We start from the raw sequence: 23,903 nt of genomic DNA on the forward strand, positions 1-23,903 counted from the left end.
ACTCGGCCAATCAAGCACAGAGTACGGGCCGCTCCGCTAGGCCGGCTAGCAGCTCGCCGAACGCCCACCTGAAACCAGGCGCGCCGGGAGTTAGCGACGCGGACTGCGCCTGCGCAAGGTCGTCCGGAACGTGGAGACGGGTTCGCGGCGCCGCGGCGACGAGGCCGGGGGTGACGCGGGGTCAGGACTGGGGGTGACGCGAGGCGGGGCGGGGGTGCCGTGGGCTTGGCGGCCGAGGTGGGGCCGCGTTCACTGGGTTGGACCCTTGGAGTGAGTTCCTGTTTGACCCTCACAGGGGCCCGGGCTCCGGACGAAGACTGACCAGAGGGGCAGCGAGGGTGACAGCCAGAGTCGGAGCCGGGGGCGTCCGCTGAGGAGACCGAGGCTCTAAAGGCCGGTGTGGAGAGGGGGCGGGTCGGCCTGAGGGTCCCGGGGAGCGTCCGGGGAGGGTCTGGTTCCCCAAGGGAGGACGGCGGCCCCGTGTCTCTAATTCAGGGATTAGTAACCCGAGCGGGTTGACGAACTTGGGGAGGAAGGAATTACCCCTTTATTGTCTCAGTGTGAAATTTAGCAAGTCCTTCGGTGACTGACCGAGTGGCGTTCACTCTGTCCAAAACGAAGTCGCGATTGCAAATGGGGATGAGTGTAAATGATGGTTGGAGACAGAGTATCTGCAACAAACTCCTCTCCAGTTGTCGCTGCTTGGACATGACGATAGGACTTGTTATTTAATGCTGGAAAAAGAAGCGTCTATACTAATAGAGCATAAGTTTGTTTGAAAGACATTTTGGTACCTATATCAATATCAGTAATTAAAATTCTCTGTATTTTGATTAACACGTGTAAACCCTTTATTTAATGTGGTCACTTGAACATTTAAAATTACATACGGGCTCGCATTACGTTTCTCTTGGAGCTTCACCAGGTGCAGAATGGTAAATTAGGCCCCCTGCACTGGTGTCACTAGGGTGCTGGTCAAGAGAAGCTGTTTGATACTATTCATGGACTTGGGTTCAAAGCCAGCCAGTTCCAGAGCTAGTGGATCTCGCCCACCACACTGCTGCAGGGCCCCCAGCAAGTCAGTCCCCTCCCTGGGCCACAGATATTAATTTGTCCAACCTGCTGTCCCCTCTGAGGTCTTTCCACCTTCTAATATAACCAGACCTTAAAATGTGTTCATGCTCGTTATTCTGATTTTTTTTTTATTTGGGGAGCTTTCTTCTCCTTTGAATGAGTAAGTATTCATCTGTTTGGGGGGAAAACTTTTTGTCAACTGACAGTCCTTGAATTGGGCCGAAAGTTCTCGGAGTAGATAAAAACTTCCCCAAATTGTTTCTTAAGTAACTAAAACTATTCATACCCTCCCATCAAAATAAGTACATGGCTCTGTTCATAGGGGGTATTCTGATATTTTTTTATTAAAGAGTTTCAAATATGTAGACCAGGATCTCTAGCCTAACTGTGCAATAGAAGTATAGTGTGAGCACGTATGTAATTTAAAATTTTTAAGTAGCCGCATTAAAGTTTAAAGATTGTGAAATCAGTCTCAAATTTTCTTTAGCCCAGTATATCGAAAATATTATCATTTCAACATGGAAAAAAATGTGTAGTTTGTTTACCTTCTTTTTTTGTACAAAGTCTTTGAAATCTGGTGTATAATTTACTTTTAAAGCATATCCGCATTTAGTTTAGCCACATTTCAAGTGTCAGTAATCACATTGGACAGCACAGCTGAAGCCGATTTGCCCATGAATTTTGCAGAAGAGAAATGTTTAAGTTAACTTCCCTGTGCAGAGGCCCAGAGTGCCAGTGTTTTTTCCTAATAAATGATAATGCTATAATTTTTTGAACACCTATTAAACCCCAGGCATTATGATAAAAACATCTCATTTAATCCTTATGGCCTTGTGGTAAGGTGAGTGGGTCTTGCAGCCGAAGGAATTGAGGTCCAAGAAGGTCAAGTAATGTCTGGCCAGGGCTCAAAGTGAGCTCTGACTTGAGTGCCCAGTCACTTAGGTCGTGGCTCAGTGATACAGATCAATAGTTTAGGTCTATCGAGTGCTCACCATGCTGCACCTGAGCACTGATATCTGAGATTGAATCATTGCTACGGTGCTGTGTGGGTGATGTTATAGTTAACCCCAGTTTATAGCCGAGGAGACAGGCCAGAGCAGTGAGTGCCCAGGGACTCAAGGCTAGTTGTTTGGTGGAGCTGAAATCTGAACCTAACCCTAACGCTAGGCCTACTTTCTAACCTCAGGGCTCATGCTTGTGCCCACCTTCTCGGTCTTCTTTCTGCCTTTTGTGACTATGAACTCGCGTTGACTTTCACTATTTTGCTGACCTATGCCAGGCCCTGGAGGGGAACGCCAGAGATGGACCTCGTGAGACTCTCGCGGCTCTTCTCCGGCCCCTGCCCCATGGGATTGGCCATCCTGCACCACCTTGACCCCCTCAGAGCCAGGTGGGCCGGAGGCAGGGAGGGGCCCATGTGGCCGAGGGCCGCAGGGCTGATTCGGCTAGCGCCAGCAGCCTTCAACAGCTCCCTCTCTCGGCTGTCCCTCGGCCCGCGGAGCCAGAAGAACACAGGCAGCCTGAGCTCTGACCCAGGCCAGCCCAGCCCCACGGCCACCCAGGAGGAAGGGGAGGAGGAGAGCTTTGGGACCCTTTCCGACAAATACTCCTCCCGGAGAATGTTCCACAAATCGACGGCTCAGTTGTATAACCTGCGGCTCAAGGAACAGAGTGGTGAAGAAGATGAGGAAGGGGGGCTGCAGCCAGAATCACGGCAGGGCCCGAGAAACACCCCTTACTGGTACTTCTTTCAGTGCAAACGCCTGATCAAGGAAGGAAAGGTAGGGAACCTTTGGATTCTGCTGCTCCTGGCTCCTGCTTCCACCGTGCTGTGGTATTTTGTGATGGGCCGCCCAACCTTCCAGTCATCTCTAAATGGTGGGATGCTGAGAGCTCCTCTCTCTTTGTCTTCACTCCCCCCTCGGTGCTGCACCAGGCGACCCGCCAGCCTCCTGGCTTTCAGTGCCCCCTCCTTCATGCTGCTCCCATCTTCCTGTTACCAGCTCGGCCATCCCATGGACTCCCCATCTGTGTATTCAGCTGCCTCCTCACCATCTCCCTTATACTTACCCTCAGTGGCCTGCAATTTTTGTTCCCAACTTTGATTTTCCTATGCTTTCTTCATCTCACTCAATGGTAACCCCATTATTCCATCCGCCCAGGCCACATGCCTTCAGGTCATCTCTGAGTCTTCTCTTTCTCTCACCAGCTCTAGCTTCAAAATTTCTCCCGTCCTAACTTCTCATAAGCCTACCCCGGAATGCCCAGGCCAAGCCTTCTCCTCGCCCCCCTCAGCTATAACGACACTTGTCTCTGGGCTCCCCGAGGCTCTCTCCACCTCTTTCCAGGATGTGGGCTTGCAGCATGGAGCCATCCCGTTAAAGCAGAGAGCAGGTGGCCTGACTTCTCTCTCCAGCTCTCCCAGTGTATTAAGTGACACTGGGGATGTTCATTTCCTTAGGTATTGATAACGACATTCCATTTATATTTAAAAATCTCTTGGAGGTATATGTCGAAGCTTTGGTGAATGAAGTGACAGGATGTCTGAAATTTGCTTTCAAAAATTCAGTTTGGGGGCTTCCCTGGTGGCGCGGTGGTTGGGAGTCCGCCTGCCGATGCAGGGGACACGGGTTCGCGCTCTGGTCCGGGAGGATCCCACATGCCGCGGAATGGCTGGGCCCGTGAGCCATGGCCGCTGAGCCTGTGCGTCCGGGGCCTGTGCTCTGCAATGGGAGAGGCCACAACAGTGAGAGGCCCGCGTACCGCTAAAAAAAAAAAATAAATTTTAGTTTGCAGGAGAAGTGCAGGGTATAGATGAAACAAGATTGGCCAGACGTTAATAGGCATTGTAGTTACGCTATTCTGTTTACTTTTGTGTATATTTGAGATTTCCCATAATGAAAAGTTGAGAAATAAAGAGAAGCCGGAGTACTCACAATAGCTTATGAAGCCTGCAAGGACTGCCACCTGCCCTCCACCCCCCTTACCTCTCCGCCCGCATCTCCCCTCCTTCACTTACTCTGCTGCAGCCTCCTCTCTGCTCCCACAGCTCCCAACACACTCCAGCCTCAGGGCCTTTGCACTGGCTGTTCCCTCAGAGAGCCACGTGGCTCCTTCCCTCACCATCCTCAGATCTTTGTTCACCTGGGCATCGCCCCTGCTTCTCAGGGAGTTCCCCCATGGCAGTGGGGCCAGGAGCTCTCACAGGTGGTGGGAGACTGGTGGGCTTCCTTCTCGGCCACCGCGAAGGCCCATGGCTGCAGACCATGGGCACCAAGAGGCTGGTGGCAGAGGCCCAGGGTGGGTGTTAGTCTCCTGGGCAGGCCTGAGCTTGGGCTCAGCTAGGGTCCCCCAGCCTCAGTCTCCCTCCCTCTGCTGAGGGTCTCTGAGGTCCCCCCCCCACGTTGTGTCCCCCCCCACCCCTCTTCCCCAGCTGGCTGAGGCCCTGGACCTGTTTGAGAGACAGATGCTGAAGGAGGAGCGACTCCAGCCCCTTGAGTGCAACTACACCATGCTGATCGGGGGCTGCGGGCGGGCCGGCTACCTGAGGAAGGCCTTCCAGCTCTACAATGACGTGAGCATGAGCCTGGGGGCAGCAGGGGCCAGGCTCCATAGAACATGGGCTTTGGGCCCCAAAAGAGCTGGGTACAGATCCTGGATGTGTCACCTGCTAGTGCATTACCCCCTCCAACCTCAGTTTCATCGTTCATAAAATGGAGGTGATCTCAGATAACTACATGATGACATGGAACGTCCTCCAGGGCCTGTCTGGGCCGTGGCAGGGCCCACCGGTCCCCTTCTTTTTCCACTGCTACTCCCAGTTAATTTGTCTCACTTTTGTCTCACTCCCATCCTCACGCTACACACAGGTGCACACATGCACCTTTCTTCCAAAGCTGATCCTTTGAAAAAGGGCTTTTATTTCTCTTGGAAGATGGTTTTACTTTACATTCGCCCACCTCTGGGGTGTGTTTGTCATTCTTAGAGCCAGGAAGCTGCTTCCCTCATGAGTCAGGAAAGAGCTGTGCCTGAGAGGACCATAGACTCTAGCAGAAGTATTCCCATCTTCTCCTGTAGCCAGGAGCTGAGAACATCCTTTATTCCAGCAAGAATTCTTGGGAGCCCTAGTCTCATCATTTGGGCCTGGCCCTTAGTAAGTCCCTAGTACACGCTGTGGAATATGTGAACACATACAGAGCATCTGCCCATCCTTGAAGTTGGGATCGCCGTCTTCCTTTTTCAGATGAGGAAACTGAGGCCTGGAGGGATGAAGTGCCATGTCTAAGGTTACCTCTCTCTCGAGAGTGCTGGACTTGGGAGTGGAGCCCAAAATGGCCTGAGAACAGGGTTCTGTACACTCTGCAAAAGCTGGTCACCTACCCTCGGTCAGGTTGCCCTTCTCTGGGAAATAGCGAGTGCTTGGCTTTACCAGGAGTTTCTCAAACTCCGTCACCTGGAGGGCTTAGTAAGCCCAGTGTCAGCCCGGGGTTTGTGACTCAGTGGAGGTGGGGTGGGGGACTATGACATGTGCTGCAGGGACGAGCTCCTGGCTGCTGCTGCTCCCAGGGCCTCTCTCCCATGATGCTCTCCCTCATAACAGCCTTTGGAGGTGACCGTATCACCCCCATTTTTCCAAAGACGAGCTAACTTACGACCCCTCAGGTAGTAAACGTTGGAGCTGGGGTTTGATTACCACCCTCCTCCACCCTTTCCCAGACCAGATCCACCGCATGGATCTTAACAGTCAGGGTGGCCTGGTCGGCCACAGAGCAGGAGCGTTGGGGAGACCCTGCTGCAAAAGCACCCCAGGCCCAGGGTGGACTGCTGAGCACCATGGGGAGGATGGTTTCTTGTTTGGAGCATCTGCGGTGCGGGGTCAGTTCCCAGAGCCCCTCGGGCTGAGTCGGGTTCAGAGAGCCCAGTTCTGCGTGTCACTCGGCTCTGCGTTGTCACAGGCCTGGCTCCCAGGCCTGTTCAGTGTGGTAGCACAATCTTCTCTAGCTTCCTTTCAGGGTGGCCATCGTCTGTGCGTCGGGCTGATCCCAGAGCCACTTCCAAGTTTCTCCCTGTCTGCACAGATGAAGAAGCGAGACCTGGAGCCCTCAGATGCCACCTACACAGCCCTGTTTAACGTCTGCGCTGAGTCCCCCTGGAAGGACTCTGCTCTGCAGAGTGCCTTGAAGTTACGGCAGCAGCTTCAGGCCAGAAACTTCCAGCTCAACTTGAAAACGTACCACTCCCTGCTGAAGATGGCCGCCATGTGCGCAGACCTCAGGATGTGCCTGGACGTGTTTAAGGTGGGACATCCCTTCCTTCCTGCTCCCCATTCGGGGCCAGTCCCACATGGCAGGGTGTGAGGCTGTGTTGTCTGTGTTCCTCATGAAGGAAGGTTCAGGGGCCGATGAGACAAGCCCCGTACTGGGCTCTGGGGTTCACAGGTGAATCCCATGAGACCCTGTTGTCAGAGGCCTGGGTCTGGCAGACAGAGGAGCCCCCAGCCCTGTGAAGGCGGTGGTTCGTGTGCTCTGCCGTGTGCAGTCCCGCTGGATGGGACTCCGTGGTGCCGTACCAGAGGGTGGGCTTCATGGTGCTGAAGATGAGCCAGTGCTCACTGAGGGGTCGTTCCAAAGGTCCTATAAGGCAAGTCCTGTGCCCTCACTTCATAGATGAGGAAACTGAGACCAGGGAGCATAATGCCTTGCCCACACTCCCACAGCGAGCCAGTGGTGAAGCTGGGACTTGAAGCCAGCTCTGTACAATGCCAAAGCCTCATGTACAGGGGTTAAAAGTGGCTGCTGGGGTGGCCTTTGTGGAGAGGCTGCAGAGAAGTGACCGGAGCAGAGCCAGGAAGAGAGGCCTGGGAAGGAGAGGAGGAGGGGGTGCAGGCAGCAGTTAGCTCTGCCCAGCAGCTGGTACTGAGCTGGCGCGGAGCCGGAGTCAGGCCCCACCTCTTCCGGAGGCGTAGCCCTGAGCCTGACCTGGGGTGTCTGCCCTTAGCCAGCCCCATCGGGCCTGGGCCTTGGCCTTGGCTCTTCTGCAGATTCTCATCCGGCCCTCTTTGTTCCCTCCCCCAGGAAATCATCCAGAAAGGACATGCGGTCACAGAGGAGACCTTCAGTTACCTGCTCATGGGCTGCATCCAGGACAAGAAAACGGGTTTCCGATATGCCCTGCAGGTCTGTCCCGCCTGGCTCTGCGTCCTTTCTCTCCTGTTGCCCTGCTCGCTCCCCTGCCTGTGTTGGGTGCAAGTGATGATCCTGTGTGCGTTACTTGAGCACTTGCTCCTGCCCTGTGCTGGGTGTTTTTATATTTGTTATCTTTTGGCCTTCCCAGAGCACGCTGCTCCCTGCGTTTTACAGATGGCAGGGAGGGAGGGCACGCGGAGGAGGCGTGGCTGCTGCTCCAGTCGGGACACAGCCAGCCCACACTCTCCCACTACACTTGGTGGCTCTCTGTGCAGCCGGCCCAGACCCGCTGAGCTTATGGTCCCTGAAGGTTGTCCGACCCATCCCCAACTCAGCGTCTCTGCGTGTGGGACCCAGGAGTCAGCATTCAGTCCTGAGAGAGCCTCACGGACATTAAAGTTGAGACACGCTGCTCTAATCCCATCGCAGCACCCCTCTTATCAAGTGCGGAGGTGGGATTAGCACTGGTACCACAGCTGCCTCCTCAGCTCCTCAGGGGTGGGAAGGACCTGGAGTTCACCAAAAGCTCTAACTTCAGGTGTGGCCCACAGACCAGCAGCCTCAGGCTCACCTGGGGCTTGTCAGAAATGCGGGGTCTCAGCCCCACACAGGCCTCGTGCAGCCAGATCGGCATTTCAGCAAGATCCCCAGGGGGATGGTCTGCACAGAGTTTGAACCCCAGTGATCTGGGGCAGCCCTGGACCACGTGCCTCCCCTCTGCAAATCCCCTGGAAACAGTGGCTGCCGGCCATCCCCTGGCTGCTTTATAGACAGGATCTGGTTCCTCCCTCTCTTTGGCCTCGATCTGTTCTAGTGAGAAATAGTCTATCACGCTAGCAGCTGGTTTGTGTCATGCACTTGTTAAACTGCTCAAGCTGGGTACCATAGCCCCGTTTTAGAGACGACGAGGCTGAGGCTCCCGGAGGTTGAGTAACTTGCCCAAGGTCTCACAGCCACTAAGAAGCAGAGCTGTGATTTGAATCAAGAATCCCTCCTGCCACGGGAGAGCATCTGTGTCCCTGATAAACCTCAGTTCTGTCAGTGTTCCCCATGGAGGTGGCTTCCCAGACCCTTGCCCTCCTCAGGACCCTGTCTGGTGGGCAGTGGCCCTTTTGCATGTGGCACCCACCTGGGCCTGGCCGGCCCTGACTCGTAGGCACACTTGATGTGAGCTCCTGGCCGCTGCACATGGCCTCCCAGTGAGCCTGCGGACAGGAGCCAGCGAGACCATGAGCCTCGTGGAGCATCTCGTGGCATCTTGGTTGGTGTCAGAGTGACCGCACGTGGTCAGACTGCCCCCTTGAGAACTCACAAGTGTGCTAGACTCCTCGCTGAGGGGTGAAAATGACCTCAGCTTGAAGGGAGACAGGCCTGCTCGGGCCCACAGCTTGTGAGGTGCTCTTCCTGGCTGAGGCCCCCCTCCGCCCACGCCCGCTCCGTGCTCTTGAGGCAGCTGAGGACGCCGCATGGGGCAGGGCACACGGCAGGCGCTCAGGAAGGGCAGCTGCGTCCAGTCCTTCAGTCAGCCTGGACTCCTCCAGCACCAAGCCTCTCCGGCTGTCCCTCCCCAGGGGAGTGGGAGGAGGGCCTGGGAGAGCCGGAGAGATGGACGTGCGACACGGTTTTGGGGTGAGCCAGAGGAGAGGAGAAGCGGCGCCCCGTGGAAGCTCCCAGGTTCTGGGGTTCTCAGTGGCCCAGAGCCTGGCGTCTTTCCTGTGTCCCCCCCGCCCCCACGTTTGCAGACTGGTTGCTGCCTTGCGCTGCCTGCTCTGCTGGGGGCTCTTCGGAGCGGGAGCTGGGGGTGAGGCCTGTCTCTCCTTGGCAGGTGTGGAGGCAGATGCTGAGCCTGGGGCTCCGGCCAAGCCGGCACGGCTACAACCTGCTGTTGGGGGCAGCTCGGGACTGCGGCCTGGGGGACCCGGAGGTGGCCTCGGCAGTGCTCCTGAGGCCCAGGGAGGAGATGGTCCTGCTCCAGCCCCGGGCAGGTGGGCAGCAGGCAAGGAGGAGAGACGGGGTCGGGGCGGACAATAGCCTGTCAGCCAGGCTGCACGTGGAGGCCCTGGAGAGGCAGCTGTTTCTAGAACCTTCTCAGGCACTTGAGGGGCCTCTGGAGCCTCAGGAGGCCGGAGCCTGCGGCCAGCCTGGGATGGAAACCAAGGTGGAGCCTGACCACGCTGTGGCCCCTGCGGCCCCGGTGCCGCCTCCCTGGGGGCTGGAGGCCAACCTCCTGACCCCCGGGGCGGTCTCCTCGGCTGTGGTCTCCTTTGGGACTGTGACCACTCCAGCCGACAGGCTGGCCTTGATGGGGGGCCTGGAGGGCTTCCTGGGAAAGATGGCGGAGCATGGGCTTCGGCCCGACATCAAAACCCTCACGCTGTTGGCGGAGGTGGTGGAGCCCGGCACTTCCGCAGAGTCCTCGCTGCTCACCATCTTGGACGCGCAGCAAGTGGAGGCCGACCTGACCTTCTTCAACACGCTGATGAGGAGGAAGAGCAAGCTGGGCGACCTGGAGGGGGCGAAGGTGAGGGGCTCAGGGGAGGCACAGGGCTCCCGGCTGGGCCCCTCTCCTTCCCCCTCAGACCCTCCCCTGCCAGGTGTGTCAGCAGTTCCTGTGAGAGGGGCGCAGACTGTCCGGAGCCCCTGGTGAAAACCTGGAATCAGGTGGTGAACCAGCCATACTCCCCACCCTCCCAGAGGGGCCACCCTTCAGCCCCGCCCCAGCCTCATGGACTTGCTCCCACTTACTGTGCTTCATTCTGTTCTGAGAGCTTCAAATCCACTCGTTTCTTTACTGACCACAGCAGGAGACTCCGCTCCGCTGGCCTGTGGCTTTCCTCGTCTCACAGATGGCGACGTTGGGGCCCTCACGGGATTTTTGTCCATTCGTACAACGTATTTCTGTGTGATGCCCCTTTTGCCAGAAGCTCTGACCTGGGCTCTCCTGAGAGCTGACAGAGGCAGCCTCTGCCTTCAGGCCCTCAGAGCAGAGCACAGCTTTCTCTAGAGCCCCTCCCTGGGCCCCGCCCTGACCCAGCCATGTTGAGCGGGCACCCTCTTCCTCATCTCCTGCCCGGGGGCTCCCTCGGCCCGCACTTCCCATGCTGTTGTCGGCTTTGTCTCCTGCCCTGGACCACAGGACCGCCATCCCCTGAGGCCCCTGGTGCTCGATGGACATCAAAGGCCCGAGCGCAGGGATGGATGGTGGCCGGGAGAGGAGCGGAGGGGGCAGGAACATGAAGGGCATTCGAAGAAGGGATGACCTGCTACAGACAGGCGGGCGGGAAGGCAGGGAGGACTCGCAGAGCAGCTGAATCCTGGGGAGCTGGGCCAAGGCCGGTGCCCGGTGTGGTCAGCAGAGGGAGCCACGAGGCCTCGGAGCAGAGCCATGCCCTGGCACCTCCAGCAGAGAAGGCTCTTGCCAGGGCTGCTGGGCTACAGCTTACGGTGATGCCACGTCTGTCCCCACAGGCACTGCTGCCAGTCCTGGCAAAGAGGGGAATCGTCCCTAACCTGCAGACATTCTGCAGCCTGGCCATTGGGTGCCGCAGGCCAGGGGATGGTCTGCAGCTGCTCGCAGACATGAGGGTGAGCGGGCCCGGGCCCAGGCAGGCCCCGTGGTGCTGAAGAAGAAAGCTGGGGTGGTGGGGGGTGCGAGGGGGCCCTCCCGAACTGTCCAGGCCTCTGCCCTCAGGGTAAGCTGTTGGGGGTGGGGCAGGGAGAGTGGGGTCTCTCTAGCTGCAGTGTGGAATGGTCAGTGGCCCAATTTGGGAGACAGGAAACCCTGGTGAGGCGCTGCAGGAATGGGTGTTGAGGGCCAGGGGTGTTACGATTGCCAAGGTGGTGGCCGCGGGGTGAGATTGAGGGGTGGGGGCAGGGCTTGGCCCCAACCCTCTAGAGGGATGGAGGCCATGATGGGAGCAGGGAGGGTACCAGAATTCTCAGGGGACAGGGGTGTAGTGAACCACAGGAGGTGGTCTCCTGCCCTGATGTAGTTTACTGCCTGAGTCTGTTGATCTCTGAGAACAACCCTCTACTTGCTGTCTAGGTTCTTCAGGGCTGAGAGGGCGGGGTCCTGAGCCACCTGGGATGGACCCACAGAGCGGGGGACGTGGAGCGGGGCATACAGCCCGTTGTTGCTACGAGGTCCTGCCCTTCTCGTCCCTGGTGGCTGGTCTGCAGAGCAGGCCTGACTGGCAGGGTAGCTCCCCAAGCCCGACGTGCCACCAGTGGCCTCTCTGTCCCAGCCACCGCCATCATCTTGCTGATGGCGTGTCTGTGATGTTCCAGAAATCCCAGATGACCCCCAGCGCCCACATCTACAGCACTCTCATCAACGCAGCCGTCAAGAAGCTGGACTACGCCTATCTCATCGACATCCTGAAGGACATGAGGCGGAACAGGGTCCCGGTGAATGAAGTGGTCATCCGCCAGCTGGAGTTCGCAGCCCAGTACCCACCCACCTTCGACCGGGTAAGTGCGCCAAGCTCTAACATGCCCGTCGTCTCCCTAACCAGCGCCACCCCCACCCCGCCTGGTTCTGACCTGCTGGGATTGGCATCCTTTTGCTTTAAACTGTCGGTGGCTTCCCTTGGGGAAAATGCCAAACTCCTCAGACTGCGGCCTGCGAGCCCCTGTTCACGTGGCTCATTTCAGCTTGGGCCACTCCTCCCTCGGTTCACTGTCAGTCCCACGGCCTCTTCCCTGCCTCGGGGGTTTTTGTATTCCCTCCACCTTGAGTAGGCTGCCCTGCTTTTCACATGGCTGTGGTTCCTTCTCATCTGGTAGGTGTCAGCTCAGATGGCTCTTTCTCAGAGGTGCCCTGCTGGCGGCCCCCATAGGAGCACTATTCCTTTTTATCATGTTTCACAGTTGGTAATTACATGCACACGTGTGTGACTCTTCCCTTGAAGAGATTGTAAAAGCCCCTAGAGGTGGAGACTGTCTGCTTTGCTCACCTGGGTCCCTGGTGCCTGCCTGTCATCTGGCGCCCAGCATAGATTGTTGTTTGTCGAGTGAATGGGGGCGGCAGGAGGGCAGCGATAGAATCTGATTTGTAATGGCCACTTCTCTCCTTGCTGTTCTGAGGATATCAGTCTCCGGGGCTTTGGTTTTTAGGTCCGCTAAGTCAGACCCTATGCCGAGCACCTCCAGAGCAGCTGTGGCCTGACTGGGAGGGAGACAAGTCGGCCAGGACACACCAAGCCAGGGGACGTGGGGTCAGGGACGGCTGTGCAGGGGGGATGCTTGAAGGCTTAGTAAGAGCTAGTGAGACAGCAGTGGAGAGGATGCTGGAGGGCATAGCTGGGCATCTTTGAACAGCTGATTGTTAGTCTTATCTTACGGATGCCTCAAAGTTCTTTAAATATTCTGGACACTAGTCTTTTGTTGGTTCTGTGTTGCAAGAATCTTCCGGTTGGGGGGTTGTCTCTTCACGGTGTAGGGCCCACTAGGGGTCTTCTCAGGTTCAGTCAACAGTCACCAAACTACCAGAAGCCTAAAGCTTATTGTATTCAGTCATACATTCATGCTCCCTTATGGTGGACTTACTTTTATTTGTGATCATCAGGTTTTTGATTCACGTACTTTCAGGCTCTATTAGGTACAAGTTTAGAATTGTTAAACCTTTTGAATCAACCCTTTTATCATCATGTAGTAACGGTCTTTATCTCATACGTTTTGTCTGTTTTTCCTCTGGTCTTCTCTGTGGTTCTCTACCAGCTTTCTCTTGGTGCCTGCCTGGCAGGTCTTGTTTCCTTTCCTTCTTCCCTCCTCTCCTGAGACCTCTGCAGCAGTGCTGAGATGACAGTCAGAGGGAGGCAATGCCTGTGCCAAGCGGGAGGCGCTCAGCAGGCTGTGGAGGCACAGCTGGTGGCGCCCAGCGATTCTAGCTGTGCAGGGCTGGGGTGCCATGCCTGGGTATATAGGAGCACAGCAGCAAAGACTCAGGAAGGATTGTTAGCAGATGAGAGAGAATCTGGGTCTGCCCCATGGTACAACTTTGTTTCTTTACTGTACACTACTCGGTGTTGAGCAGCTTTTCTGCTCTCTCCCTTTGACCAACTGGAAGCAAGAACAGCTTCCCTGAGCCCTGAGCCAGCTGCCATGGTTTGGGGTCAGCGGTAGGTAGTATGCAGTGAGTCTAATCGTGGCCCCTCTGAACCTTGGAACCCCACGCTTTTCCAATTACAGTACAAAGGGAGAAACACCTACTTGGAGAAGATTGATGGTTTCCGAGCTTATTATAAGCAGTGGCTGAAAGTGATGCCAGCAGAGGAAACCCCCCACCCGTGGCAGAAGTTCCGGACCAAACCAAAGGGAGACCAGGACACCGTCACTGTGGCCGATGTGGACAGAGGCCCTGGGGGCAGGTGATGGGGAGACCCTGGGGGACCTCCAGCAGAGCTGGAACAAAGTGCATGGCCTTCACATGGCTCTGCGGGAGCCCCAAGAGTCCCTTTCATATTCAAGACACGTGAATGTGCCGGTGTAGCTGCAAGCTTGAGGGAAAGGTCTGGGCCACAGTAAGAGCTGCAGCTTTTTGCAGGCATTGGTCTGAGGTGCCCAAGAAGTTCATGGCAAGTCCAAGAGCAGCTTGGGCCACCTTGGTATGTCATCTTAGGCCCTCCTCGTCTGAGAGGTTGCCACCCCCATCACTAATGAGGAAAGTAAGTGCTCAGGGTCACACAGCACCTGTGAGGTGGAGTTAGGATCACGCCTTAAGGGCGACTGGTCTCCAGGGCTTGGCGCTGTCCCACTGGGTTCCACAGACTGCTGGCTCTGAAAGAAGGCAGGCAGGACCCAAAAGGTTTAAGAGTTTTATTTCTACAAATCACAGCCGATGAACACCAAAGCCTTCACACGCAGAGACCATGTTCCTACTCGGGCCTGGGGAACTGCTCTGAGGAAGAGCTGCTCCCAGGAAAGGGTGGCGTGACAGGCAGGAACCTGCACAGTCCAGAGTCCAGGGCGGAGAGGGGTCGGGGCCGACGGCCTCAGCCAGAGCAGCCCCGGCAGCCGCAGTGCGTGCACTCGATGATCCGGCCCTGCAAACAGAAGACAGCTGAGACCCCGTGCCCCTGCCACGGGCCACATGCCCACACGCCCACACGCAGGAATTCTCCTGTGGGAAGGGTGGCCACGGGACATCCACTCCCCATAGGACACTCCTCAGAAACCCTCTGCGACAGTGCTGGATGGGGAAAATTCGGTTCCCTCGTGAACATGGAAACAGCTGCTGTTGACACTGCAGTTACTTCTCTATGTGGATTTAATTTATGCAAATTCAGTGTACACACTTGCTCCCAAAAAAGGAAAAAAAAAAAAAAAAAAAAGTCTGTGTAAATGATTCTTGTTATTCTGCGAAGCACGCAGGACACACCCTATAGTGAGCTGGGGGTGGGTCTGCTACCGCTCAAGGGGCTCAGCGCCAGAGGCCTCAGGGCCGCCTCTGGGCTGGGGAACTTTCCACTGTGGGCTCGGGAAGAAGAAGAGTGTGTACTTGAATCTGTGTGGCAGCGGAACGGTCTTGTCCCCCAGGCCAGGTGTGGCCTGGTGTCTGGCCGGCGGGGGAGCCCGCCCAGCAGACAGAAGGCCCCAGGGCAATGGTGTTTATTTTCCTTTTTCTTCTTTTTTGGAGGAGCAAGACTCTGGTCTAAGGAAACAAGATCTGATGGTGAAACCCAACTAAATCTGAAGCAGGCTCTGTTCTGGCCTCAGGTCGGGGGCAGGAGCCCCAGCTAGACATCACCGTGGAACCCTGGGGCTCTTGGAGGAGCAGGGCTTCTGCTGCTCTGCCACCCCTCCTGCCCCCACCAGAGACCAGCAGCAGAGCTGCCCCTCAGGAGCCAGCCCGTGCTCGCTCTCCACTGCTCCACATGCCCGTCCTTGAGCTTCCTGATGGTTCAGGGGGACAGAGCTGCCTGCTGAGCCGAAGCCCTACAAGCTGTAACTAGTGCTGCAGTGTGAAGGGACCTTGTGACGAGGGCCCACGTGAAAGAAGACATCTGGCCTGACCTCCCAGCAGGGCCCATGGCGGTCAGCCGAGGGGCCGCGCTCAAAGGCTGCTAACGGCCAACAGCCCAGCAACCCTTCTCTGCTTCCTGCGGCTCCACTTCAGAGGCGTATGTGTGTGGAGCCAAGCTACTGCACACCCAGCCGTGTTCCCCAGCCGCCCAGGAAGTTCTGGCAGGAGACATGGTGATGCTAACATTGAAGTGTCCCTGGGAGGAAAAGGAAGCCTGGAAAAAAGGGCGGCTGAAGGGCAAGCACTGGAGGGAAAGGGACAAGCTCCTGCCGACTGGCCGGTGGGTATCATCACCCCCATTTGGTTAAGTGAGGAAAGGAACCCAATAACTTGCCCAAAGGAGGAGGTGAGACTGGCCCCCAGATGTAAGATAATTACTGCCAAACTCCCTGGCATGGATTCCTGACCAGAGGGTCTCACTGCTGGGGGGATGGCCAACCACAAAACAGAACAACATAAAACCCCTTGTGGTCAACTAGGGCAGAATCCTGACAGTAACATCCCACCCAGTCGTCAGACATGACAGGGGTGGAGACATTACCACTTCCAACTTGCTTTTGGGGACCCGGCAAATGCAGTTCGTCCCAAAATTGGTGTCCCGTGTCTGAATGCACCGCAGGCAGCATAGGTTCTCATATCCCTGCTTTTTCCATTTTGCAATCAGGTTTTTATCTGCATAGCCTTCTTTAATACAGTATTCATACAGTTCTGTCAAAAAGATGGGGAAAGGGCATCAGACCATAGTATAACAGAGCTCCCGGGCTTCCCTGGTAGCAGTGGTTGAGAATCTGCCTGCTAATGCAGGGGACACGGGTTTGAGCCCTGGTCTGGGAGGATCCCACATGCTGCAGAGCAACTAGGCCCGTGAGCCACAACTACTGAGCCTGCGCTCTAGAGCCCGTGAGCCACAACTACTGAGCCTGCGCATCTGGAGCCTGTGCTCCGCAACAAGAGAGGCCGCGATAGTGAGAGGCCCGCGCACCGCGATGGAGAGTGGCCCCCGCTTGCCACAACTAGAGATAGCCCTCGCACAGAAACTAAGACCCAACACAGTAAAAATAAAATAATTAATAAACTCCTACCCCCAACATCTTAAAAAAAAAAAAACCTTCTCAGATATAAACAAAAAAAAAAACAAAGTTCCCCCCACCCCTGGCCCATCACTACCCACCCTTAAAAAGAGTATTTAACCAGGGGCTTCCCTGGTGGCACAGTAGTTAAGAATCCGCCTGCCAGTGCAGGGGACACAGGTTCGAGCCCTGGTCCGGGAAGATCCCACATGCCGCGGAGCAGCTAAGCCCATGCGCCAGAACTACTAGAGCCCGCGAGCCACAACTGCTGAAGCCCGTGCACCTAGAGCCCATTCTCCGTAACAAGAGAAGCCACTGCAATGAGAAGCCCGCACACAGCAACAAAGAGTAGCCCCCGCTCGCCACAACTAGAGAAAGCCCGCACACAGCAACGAACACCCAACGCAGCCAAAAATTAAAAAAAAAAAAAGTAGCCAATATTGGCCTGGCCCCTCTCCTTTTTTTGGTGGTAAGAAACATCATGACACTTGGTGAGGTTTCAAGAATTAAATAAATCTGAAAGCTACTCAAGTTGGGAAGGTCAAGAGAGAATTTGGCCAATTACCTCTGCTTATGGCTTTCCGCTTGTAGAAGAGGTCAAAAATATAGCGGGTTTTCTGGTGATGGATCCTAAAGATGGGCCACAGAGATTCCACTTTCCTCTTTCCCTCGTGAGGTTCTGTTTCAGCTGGAGAGAAAACACATGTGTTTGTTTTTTGGGGGATAGGGTAGTCTGCATAGGATATACTGTTATTTTTTTAATAAGTAGGGATAAAGAATAAATCCTTTGTACCCACTAGGATGGCTATAATCAAAATGACAAGACAGTAATAAATATTGGTGAGGATGTGGAGAAATCAGAATCCTTACACACTGCTGGTGGGAATGGAACATGATGCAGCTGCTACGGAAAACAGTCTGGCAATTCCTCAGGAAGGTAAACAGAGTAACCACATGACCCAGCAGTTCCACTCCTAGGTATATACCCAAGAGAACTGAAAATGCGCTTGCACACAAAAACCTGTACATGAATGTTTGTGGTAGCCAAAATGTAGAAATCACCCCAGTGTCCATCAGCTGATGAATGGTTAAAATGTAATTATCCACGTGCTGGAATATTTTTCAGTTATAAAAAGTAATGAAGTACTCACACATGCCACAACATGGATGACTCTTGAACACATTATGCTCAGTGAAAGAAACCAGTCCTCACAGACCACCTATTGTATGACTTTGTCTATACAGACAGGAAGTAGATTAGTGGTTGCCTAGATCAGGGAGACACGGGAAATGGAGAGGGAGACCCCCGCTAAAGGGGATGGGGTTTCTCTGCAGGGTGATAAGTACTGTAAAACTGACTGTAGTGATGGTTGCCTAACTGTGAACACACTAAATGCTGCTTAACTGAATACTTTAAAAGGCTGACTTTTACAGCAAATGATTTATGGCTCATTAGGGCTGTTTTTTTTTAAAAGATGAAGCAAAAGGTAAGCCCCATGACTTAAACATTAATTGCTTTAAATTAAAAATGCCTTTTAAATTAGATAAACTAGAAAGCAAAGGTTTTAAAAAATCAAAGACAACCTGTTAATACCCGGGTCTCTATCCTTCCAGACCTATTTCTCCAGCATAATTCTCAAGATAATTCCGGACCTACAGATGGGCATTTTAATAATCTTTTAAGGCACCTCTAATTTCATTTCCCAACCAAAATCGTTTAGGGAAAAAAGAAAAAGACAAGTCTGAAAGTTCTTAGCATGGCGAGCCTGCAGGAAATAATGGCTCCATCAAGTCATGTAGGATCAGGTAGCAGCTTGCACCTGCCAAAAGGCAAGTCTTTCTCTTAGCATTACAAGCTGATCTTTGTCACCTCTTCTTGGTTTTTAGGGCAGAGGAGAAAGGTGAGAAGGGTTAAGAAACCTATACCTCCATTTCTCCAACACCGAGGCTGTTCTATTACCTAGAATTTGTAATTCAGCTCAATAAACAGGATTCTGTGATCCAAGTCAAAGGCAGGTGTTGAGGACTCAGCAACACTGCGTGTCTGCTATGGGCGAGGCCATGCTCCAGGTGCCCAAGATATGGCAGTGGGCAAGACACAGAAACCACAAAGCCATGATCTGAGAGGGAAGCAGATCAGCCCCTGGTGGTTAAGTGGTAACGGCCACAGAAAAGAAGGGAACAAGGAAGGGGATGGCGAGCAGGGAAAGAGGGGGACTGCCACTTAATACTAGTCATCAAAGGAGACATCCGCTCAGAGACCTTGAGAAACAAGACGTGCAAGGTGGGTTGGGGGGGTGGGTAAAATGGGTGAAGGTGGTCAAAGGGTACAAACTTCCAGTTATAAATAAGTCCTGGGGAATCTATAGCATGGTGACTATAAAGTTAATGATACTGTATTGTATATTTGAAAGTTGCTATGAAAGTAGATCTTAAAAGTTCTTATAAGAAAACTATGTGAGGTGATGAGTGTTCACAAAACTTGTAATAATTTCACAATATAGTCATATATAAAATCATGTTGTACACCTAAAACAATACATTGTATGTCAATTATATCTCAATTTTAAAAAAAAGAAAAGAGAAGAGGGGCAAACGTGTACAAGGCAGAGCCAACACCAATGTAAAGGCCCTGAGGTGGGACTGTAACTGGGAGTCAAGGGACAGCAGTGTGGCTGGGGGCTTGGTGGGCTGGGGGAGGTGGGGGGTAGGGGACGGAGTTCAAGGGGTGTGGGGAGAGTGTGCTTGACCTGGAAGGCCACAGAAGGACTTGATTTTGCTCTGGTGGGGGGATGAACCACCGCAGGGTCCTGAGCAGATGATGATGTGATCTGATGTACAACCTAAAGCCCTCACCCTGGCGGCCCCGTGGAGAAGACTGCAGGGCAAGCAGAAGCAGGAGGCTGCTGCAGGCACCCAGGTGACAGGTGAGGGTAGCCTGGACCAGGTGGTGGGGTGGAGGGGCTAAAAGGAGACAGATTTTAGATTCGTGAATTCTCTAAGGTTTCAATAAGGATAACTTCAAACATACACAAAAGAAAACGGTATACTGAATTCCCAAGTACCTTCCACCCAGCTTCAACAATTAACATTCAGCTATTTGTATTTTATCTGGTTCTCCCTACTTTTAGGAGTTGGGGGAACTGGAGTATTTTAAAATGAAACTTCTAAAAAAAAAAAAAAAAAAAAAAATGAAACTTCTAGTGTTGAGTCAAGGCTGGAGAAGACATTTGTTCACCGGAGTCGAGAGTGTTTCGGAAAGCCAAGTGACTAGATGGGATGACTGAGGGAAGGGGGGGTGGGGGCCATGGAGCTCCTCAGGCTGTCATCCTGGACGTGGAACCTTCCTGTGCTTTTGAGTCATCTCTCAACATTTTAATTGTAGCATCACCCACATTTTAAAAATTTCTTTTTGGACCCATTTTCACAAGCTCATGTGAACATTCTTGGATATCATTTTGTACAGGTTCGCACACAGTAGAAGGCAGCTTTCAGTGGGCAATGTGGAGTCCTTCCACTAGGAGGGTATGAAAAGAGGCTAGAGGTAGGAGACACTGTGGCACAGATGAGACTTAGGTTTCTGCCTCTTTGCTAATGCCCCAAACTGCCTATTAACTTCAAATTTCAATTAGTTTAAAGTACTTGTAAAAGCAAAGTTATTTATAAGTTCTGGTTACAGTCCATGGAGATAGTGCCTTTATTTCTCAGTCACCCATAAAAACCCCTGCCACACATAACTTCCCCCATCTCTGCCCCATAGTCCCTATGATCAGGCTCTTTTTGTTTGGGGACTTACAGGGCAACAGTGGCTATACAAAAACTTGAGTAGCAAGCTAAGAAACATACAAAGAGCTGGGCAGTTGTGCTGAGCTAGGAAATAACAGGGACAAACTAGGAAAAAACAGGAATTTTCCTTCCTAAGATAAGAGGACCAACTGCTTCAATAAGTGTGAGTTGTCCTGTAAATGGCCCTCAGATCAGAAGGACAGGCCTGGCAATGCCACTGGCTTTGGGCCTTTATGGGCCCAAGGCTCCTCCATGGCCTAGGAGTGCGGCCGCAGATCCCACAGGCAAAACTTGTGCGGAAGGCTACAAACTGGAGGCTGGCAGCCTCCACCAGCCTGAAGGCTGGCTTTGTTTGGCTCCTCCCACAGACACTTTTTTTTTTAAGTTTGAATTTTAAATTAGAAGACTTCACACAGAAAAGCTGAATTTCTGCTTATCTTGGAAAAAGAAAAACACTCAGCAAATCTGGCAAAGCTGAGGCTGCATCCCACATGGTAAATGGCCCTGGGTGAGTAGCAGCTTCTCCCCACCCCCAGAGCTCCCTATTGTTCCCAACACTAAAGCCAGCTCTGGTACCACCTGCCATCCACTCTGTTTTCTTTATAGTGGAAACGAGAGCAACATGAAACTAGGTCTTAAAACCTATGTATCAAAAATGGGAAAGCAGAGAAGAACTATATGCTTAAATAAAAACAAGAGAAGGAATACTTCTTTTGACGGTAAAGAATATCACATATATCTAAATGCTCTCCCTCCAAAAAGTCACCCCTTAAAAAGAGGAAGTAGGTTTATTTGCAAGGACTCACAAAAATCTCTTCTATTACAGTAATCTCTAAGTTCCTTTATGTTGAATAAAGATCGTTTGGGGAAGAAATCTCTCAGCCCAAAATGACCTGATTACTGCAAGTTCTGGGTATTTAATAGAAGTTACCTGATACAGTCAGCTTCGAAGGAAGCAAAGTAACTTAACACTCACTTACTACTTATTGCTAGAGGTATGGCTTCATAATAACAAAGGTTAGATTAATTAGCAAAAACCTTAAAAAAAAAAAAAAAAGATCGCTTTAAAAAGCAATTCAGGGGCTTCCCTGGTGGTGCAGTGGTTGAGAGTCTGCCTGCCAATGCGGGGGACATGGGTTGGTGCCCCGGTCCGGGAGGATCCCACATGCTGCGGAGCGGCTAGGCCCGTGGGCCATGGCCGCTAAGCCTCCGCGTCCGGAAGCCTGTGCTCCGCAACGGGAGAGGCCACAGCAGTGAGAGGCCCATGTACCACACACACACACACAAAAAGCAATTCAGTAAGTGGTTATACTGTGATAGGGCCGACAGATGCTTGTGGCTTCAGATAAAATTTCCCAAAACTGCACACTACACTGACTCACAAAGTGCAGGATTACACAACATTTAGAGGGAAGTGAAGATGGTGCATTCTGGAAAACTGGTAGATGATGCAAAAACAAAGTGATGATGAAAACAGAGACTCACAAGAAAAATCTGAATAAAAATGTTTCAGAAAATTTGGAAGTGAAAAAGAACAGGATTTCCCAAGTAAATATATTTTGTATGATTTTAAATATACCTCTAACCAACACAGCAAATAATTATAGGTAGACTACTTGATCTATACTCCCTAAAGCTCTTATATTCAAAAACATTTTTGAGGATCTTTTCATTTGTATTATCTTACTTTCTGGCATTTATAGTATTCCTATCAGTTAATAAGCAAACAAAACATGTCAGTGTCAGGAGGCCACAGTGGTACAGCCTGTCTCTTCTCATTTATCCTTGCATTTAGCCTGGCCCCTTGAAGCATGTAAGCCTGTGACCCTTGGACACAGCCCACTCAGACAGGAACTCCTAGACTCACCTTCTCTCATCTTTTGATCTAATTCATCCAATGTTGGCTCGATCAACTCCCAGCCATCTGGGGGAGCTTTCCGGCTTCTTTTGACTTTAGGCATTTTTTCCCCAGAAGATAATCTGCAAGGATCTGTGGGGAAAAAAATTAAAAGAATTGGTTTCTGAGCCTCAGATCCCCAAAAGACTTCACAAGCCACAACTCTGGTGCACACTCATGTCCCTAAATCTGTTTCCTCATCTGTAAAGGGGGGATAATAGAATCTACTTATGGGGCCATTGTGAAGATTAATTATAATTATATGTAACATGCCTGGCATTTAATGTGTGCTTACTAGATTTTTGCTGTTATCATTAACTGACATCAACTATGAGCCTGTCCCTGTACTGAGAACATAGAACAAAGAATAGGACACACACTGTCCCTGAGAAGGTGATATTCTAGCAAGGAAATACAAAGTGAAAAGGGAATTACAATACAGTGTGAGGAAGACTATGGTTGGGAAAGCGAAGAAGATGAGTGTTTAAAAAGGATAAAGACAGTGTGAAACCAAAGTACCTTAGGGTCTGTTTCCCAAGAGTGTATGTAGCAGAAAGAAAGATCTCTGGTCTCTTCAGTTACAGGCTTAGGTTCTTGGCCAGCTGTGACTTTGGAGAGGTCACCTTCTCTCTCTGGTCCTCAATCTTGTCTATAAGACGAGGACAGTGTATTAGCCGGATGGGCAAAGTCTCTTAAACCCAACAAACATACTACATAAAGGAAAGTCATGTAAAGCCCAACGACAGACCAGTGCAAATCTACATAGCAAGTCATTTTTCAAACCGCACAGCATTTCCTAGGTGGCAAACAGAACTCAGGTTAATGATCTCATCTTTAAGCATAGCAGACTCCTCTGTTCCAAGTTCATTGAGTTCCTCCCCGCTGTAGGGGGCCTGACAAGTTGATGAAGCCCCGCCCCTCCCTTTCATGAATTCTCCGTAACAACCTTACAGATGAAGATCAAACTACAGGAGGTAAACTCAGGGTCGCACACAGCTGGGAACTGGAAGAGTCCGACTCTAATCGGGGGCTCCTGACTCCCAAATCAGCGGTCTTTGCACTTGTCTACCCTGCTATGAAGCTAGAGACGGATGGAATCTGGTCCCTGTCCCAACGCGCAAGGGCTGGGAGGACAAAGACACGGGAATGACCACTCTACTAAGACCCAGGGAGATTCGAGGGCCTGGCCCAGCCGGGGAGTCACAGGAGGCGTCCCAGGGGAGGTAACAGTTAAGAAGTAACCAGATCAAGGAGAAGAGGTGCGGGGCCGTATAAGAGAGGTGGTAGCGCTCGGAAGAGGCGGCGAGCGGAAAGGCGTTCGGAGGGAGGGAAGACGTTACAGCCTGGGTTGTAGGAAAGGCTCAGAGAGACGACTGCATCTGAACGGGGCTTACGAGAACACGCAATATTTAGACAAAAAAAGTTCCAGGCGGAGAAAAAACAGCATGGAAAATAAAGGGGGGAAAAAGCCTAGAAGCAAGGGAACCCCCCAAATCTCTCATCCCTTCGGTCGAACGAGCAAAGCACCGCCTCCTCTCTGGAACTCACTTCGACCTCCCGGTCCAGAGGCCCGAACACGTCCCAGTTTAGCTGTTCAGATCGCCCTTCTGAGCCAATGCAGACCTCCGATCCCTGGCCCCAGCAGTCACCAAGGTACTCGAAAACAGACAAGAAACACTCACCACGTCCTCCGTAGCCGTCGGACGCCCCTTCTGTATCGCCTGCCTCCGCTTCCCAAGTTATCCCTTCAGGATGAGGTCCTCGCGGAGCCCCGCCCCACCTAGCGCAGAAATTGCGTTATCTTTGGTGTCCGCAGCTCTGCCTGTACAGAATTCCAGAGCCACTGTCGCCTTTTGCCCTCACTTCCC

General features: G+C 52.8%; 2 protein-coding genes across 12 annotated transcripts; one reads left to right on the plus strand and one right to left on the minus strand.

Moving 5' to 3' along the window:
- Positions 1–5: 5 nt before the first annotated feature.
- Positions 6–16,908, plus strand: PTCD1 (pentatricopeptide repeat domain 1). 9 transcript variants are annotated; one of them, XM_032604087.1, is made up of 12 exons: positions 112–180; positions 296–393; positions 2,354–2,855; positions 4,508–4,648; positions 6,153–6,371; positions 7,149–7,250; positions 9,085–9,244; positions 9,671–9,780; positions 10,728–10,844; positions 11,547–11,729; positions 13,449–13,627; positions 14,896–15,033. In XM_032604087.1, exons 3-12 carry the CDS (start codon positions 2,376–2,378, stop codon positions 14,912–14,914), a joined length of 1,710 nt encoding a protein of 569 aa, XP_032459978.1. In that variant the 5' UTR covers positions 112–180; positions 296–393; positions 2,354–2,375; the 3' UTR covers positions 14,915–15,033. The 9 variants fall into 9 exon arrangements, with proteins under 9 accessions (XP_032459975.1, XP_032459978.1, XP_032459973.1 ...); XM_032604082.1 differs by having other exon boundaries at positions 296–397; positions 9,085–9,780; positions 14,899–16,586; XM_032604078.1 differs by having other exon boundaries at positions 296–397; positions 9,085–9,780; positions 14,903–16,586.
- Positions 14,059–23,856, minus strand: BUD31 (BUD31 homolog). Of its 3 annotated transcripts, none has more exons than XM_032604109.1 (6): positions 23,584–23,723; positions 22,555–22,684; positions 22,006–22,128; positions 16,918–17,040; positions 15,824–15,990; positions 14,059–14,302 (listed from the first exon to the last, which is right to left on the minus strand). In XM_032604109.1, the coding sequence occupies exons 3-6, from the start codon at positions 22,097–22,099 to the stop codon at positions 14,252–14,254; spliced, it is 435 nt and encodes a 144-aa protein (XP_032460000.1). In that variant the 5' UTR covers positions 22,100–22,128; positions 22,555–22,684; positions 23,584–23,723; the 3' UTR covers positions 14,059–14,251. The 3 variants fall into 3 exon arrangements, with proteins under 3 accessions (XP_032460000.1, XP_032459998.1, XP_032459999.1); XM_032604108.1 differs by having other exon boundaries at positions 14,061–14,302; positions 23,718–23,856; XM_032604107.1 differs by lacking the exon at positions 22,555–22,684 and having other exon boundaries at positions 14,059–15,990; positions 23,718–23,815.
- Between the last annotated feature and the right edge of the window lie 47 nt (positions 23,857–23,903).

The sequence above is a fragment of the Phocoena sinus genome, chromosome 15 (assembly GCF_008692025.1).
Source record: "Phocoena sinus isolate mPhoSin1 chromosome 15, mPhoSin1.pri, whole genome shotgun sequence".
In the NCBI taxonomy this organism is placed as follows: domain Eukaryota; kingdom Metazoa; phylum Chordata; class Mammalia; order Artiodactyla; family Phocoenidae; genus Phocoena; species Phocoena sinus.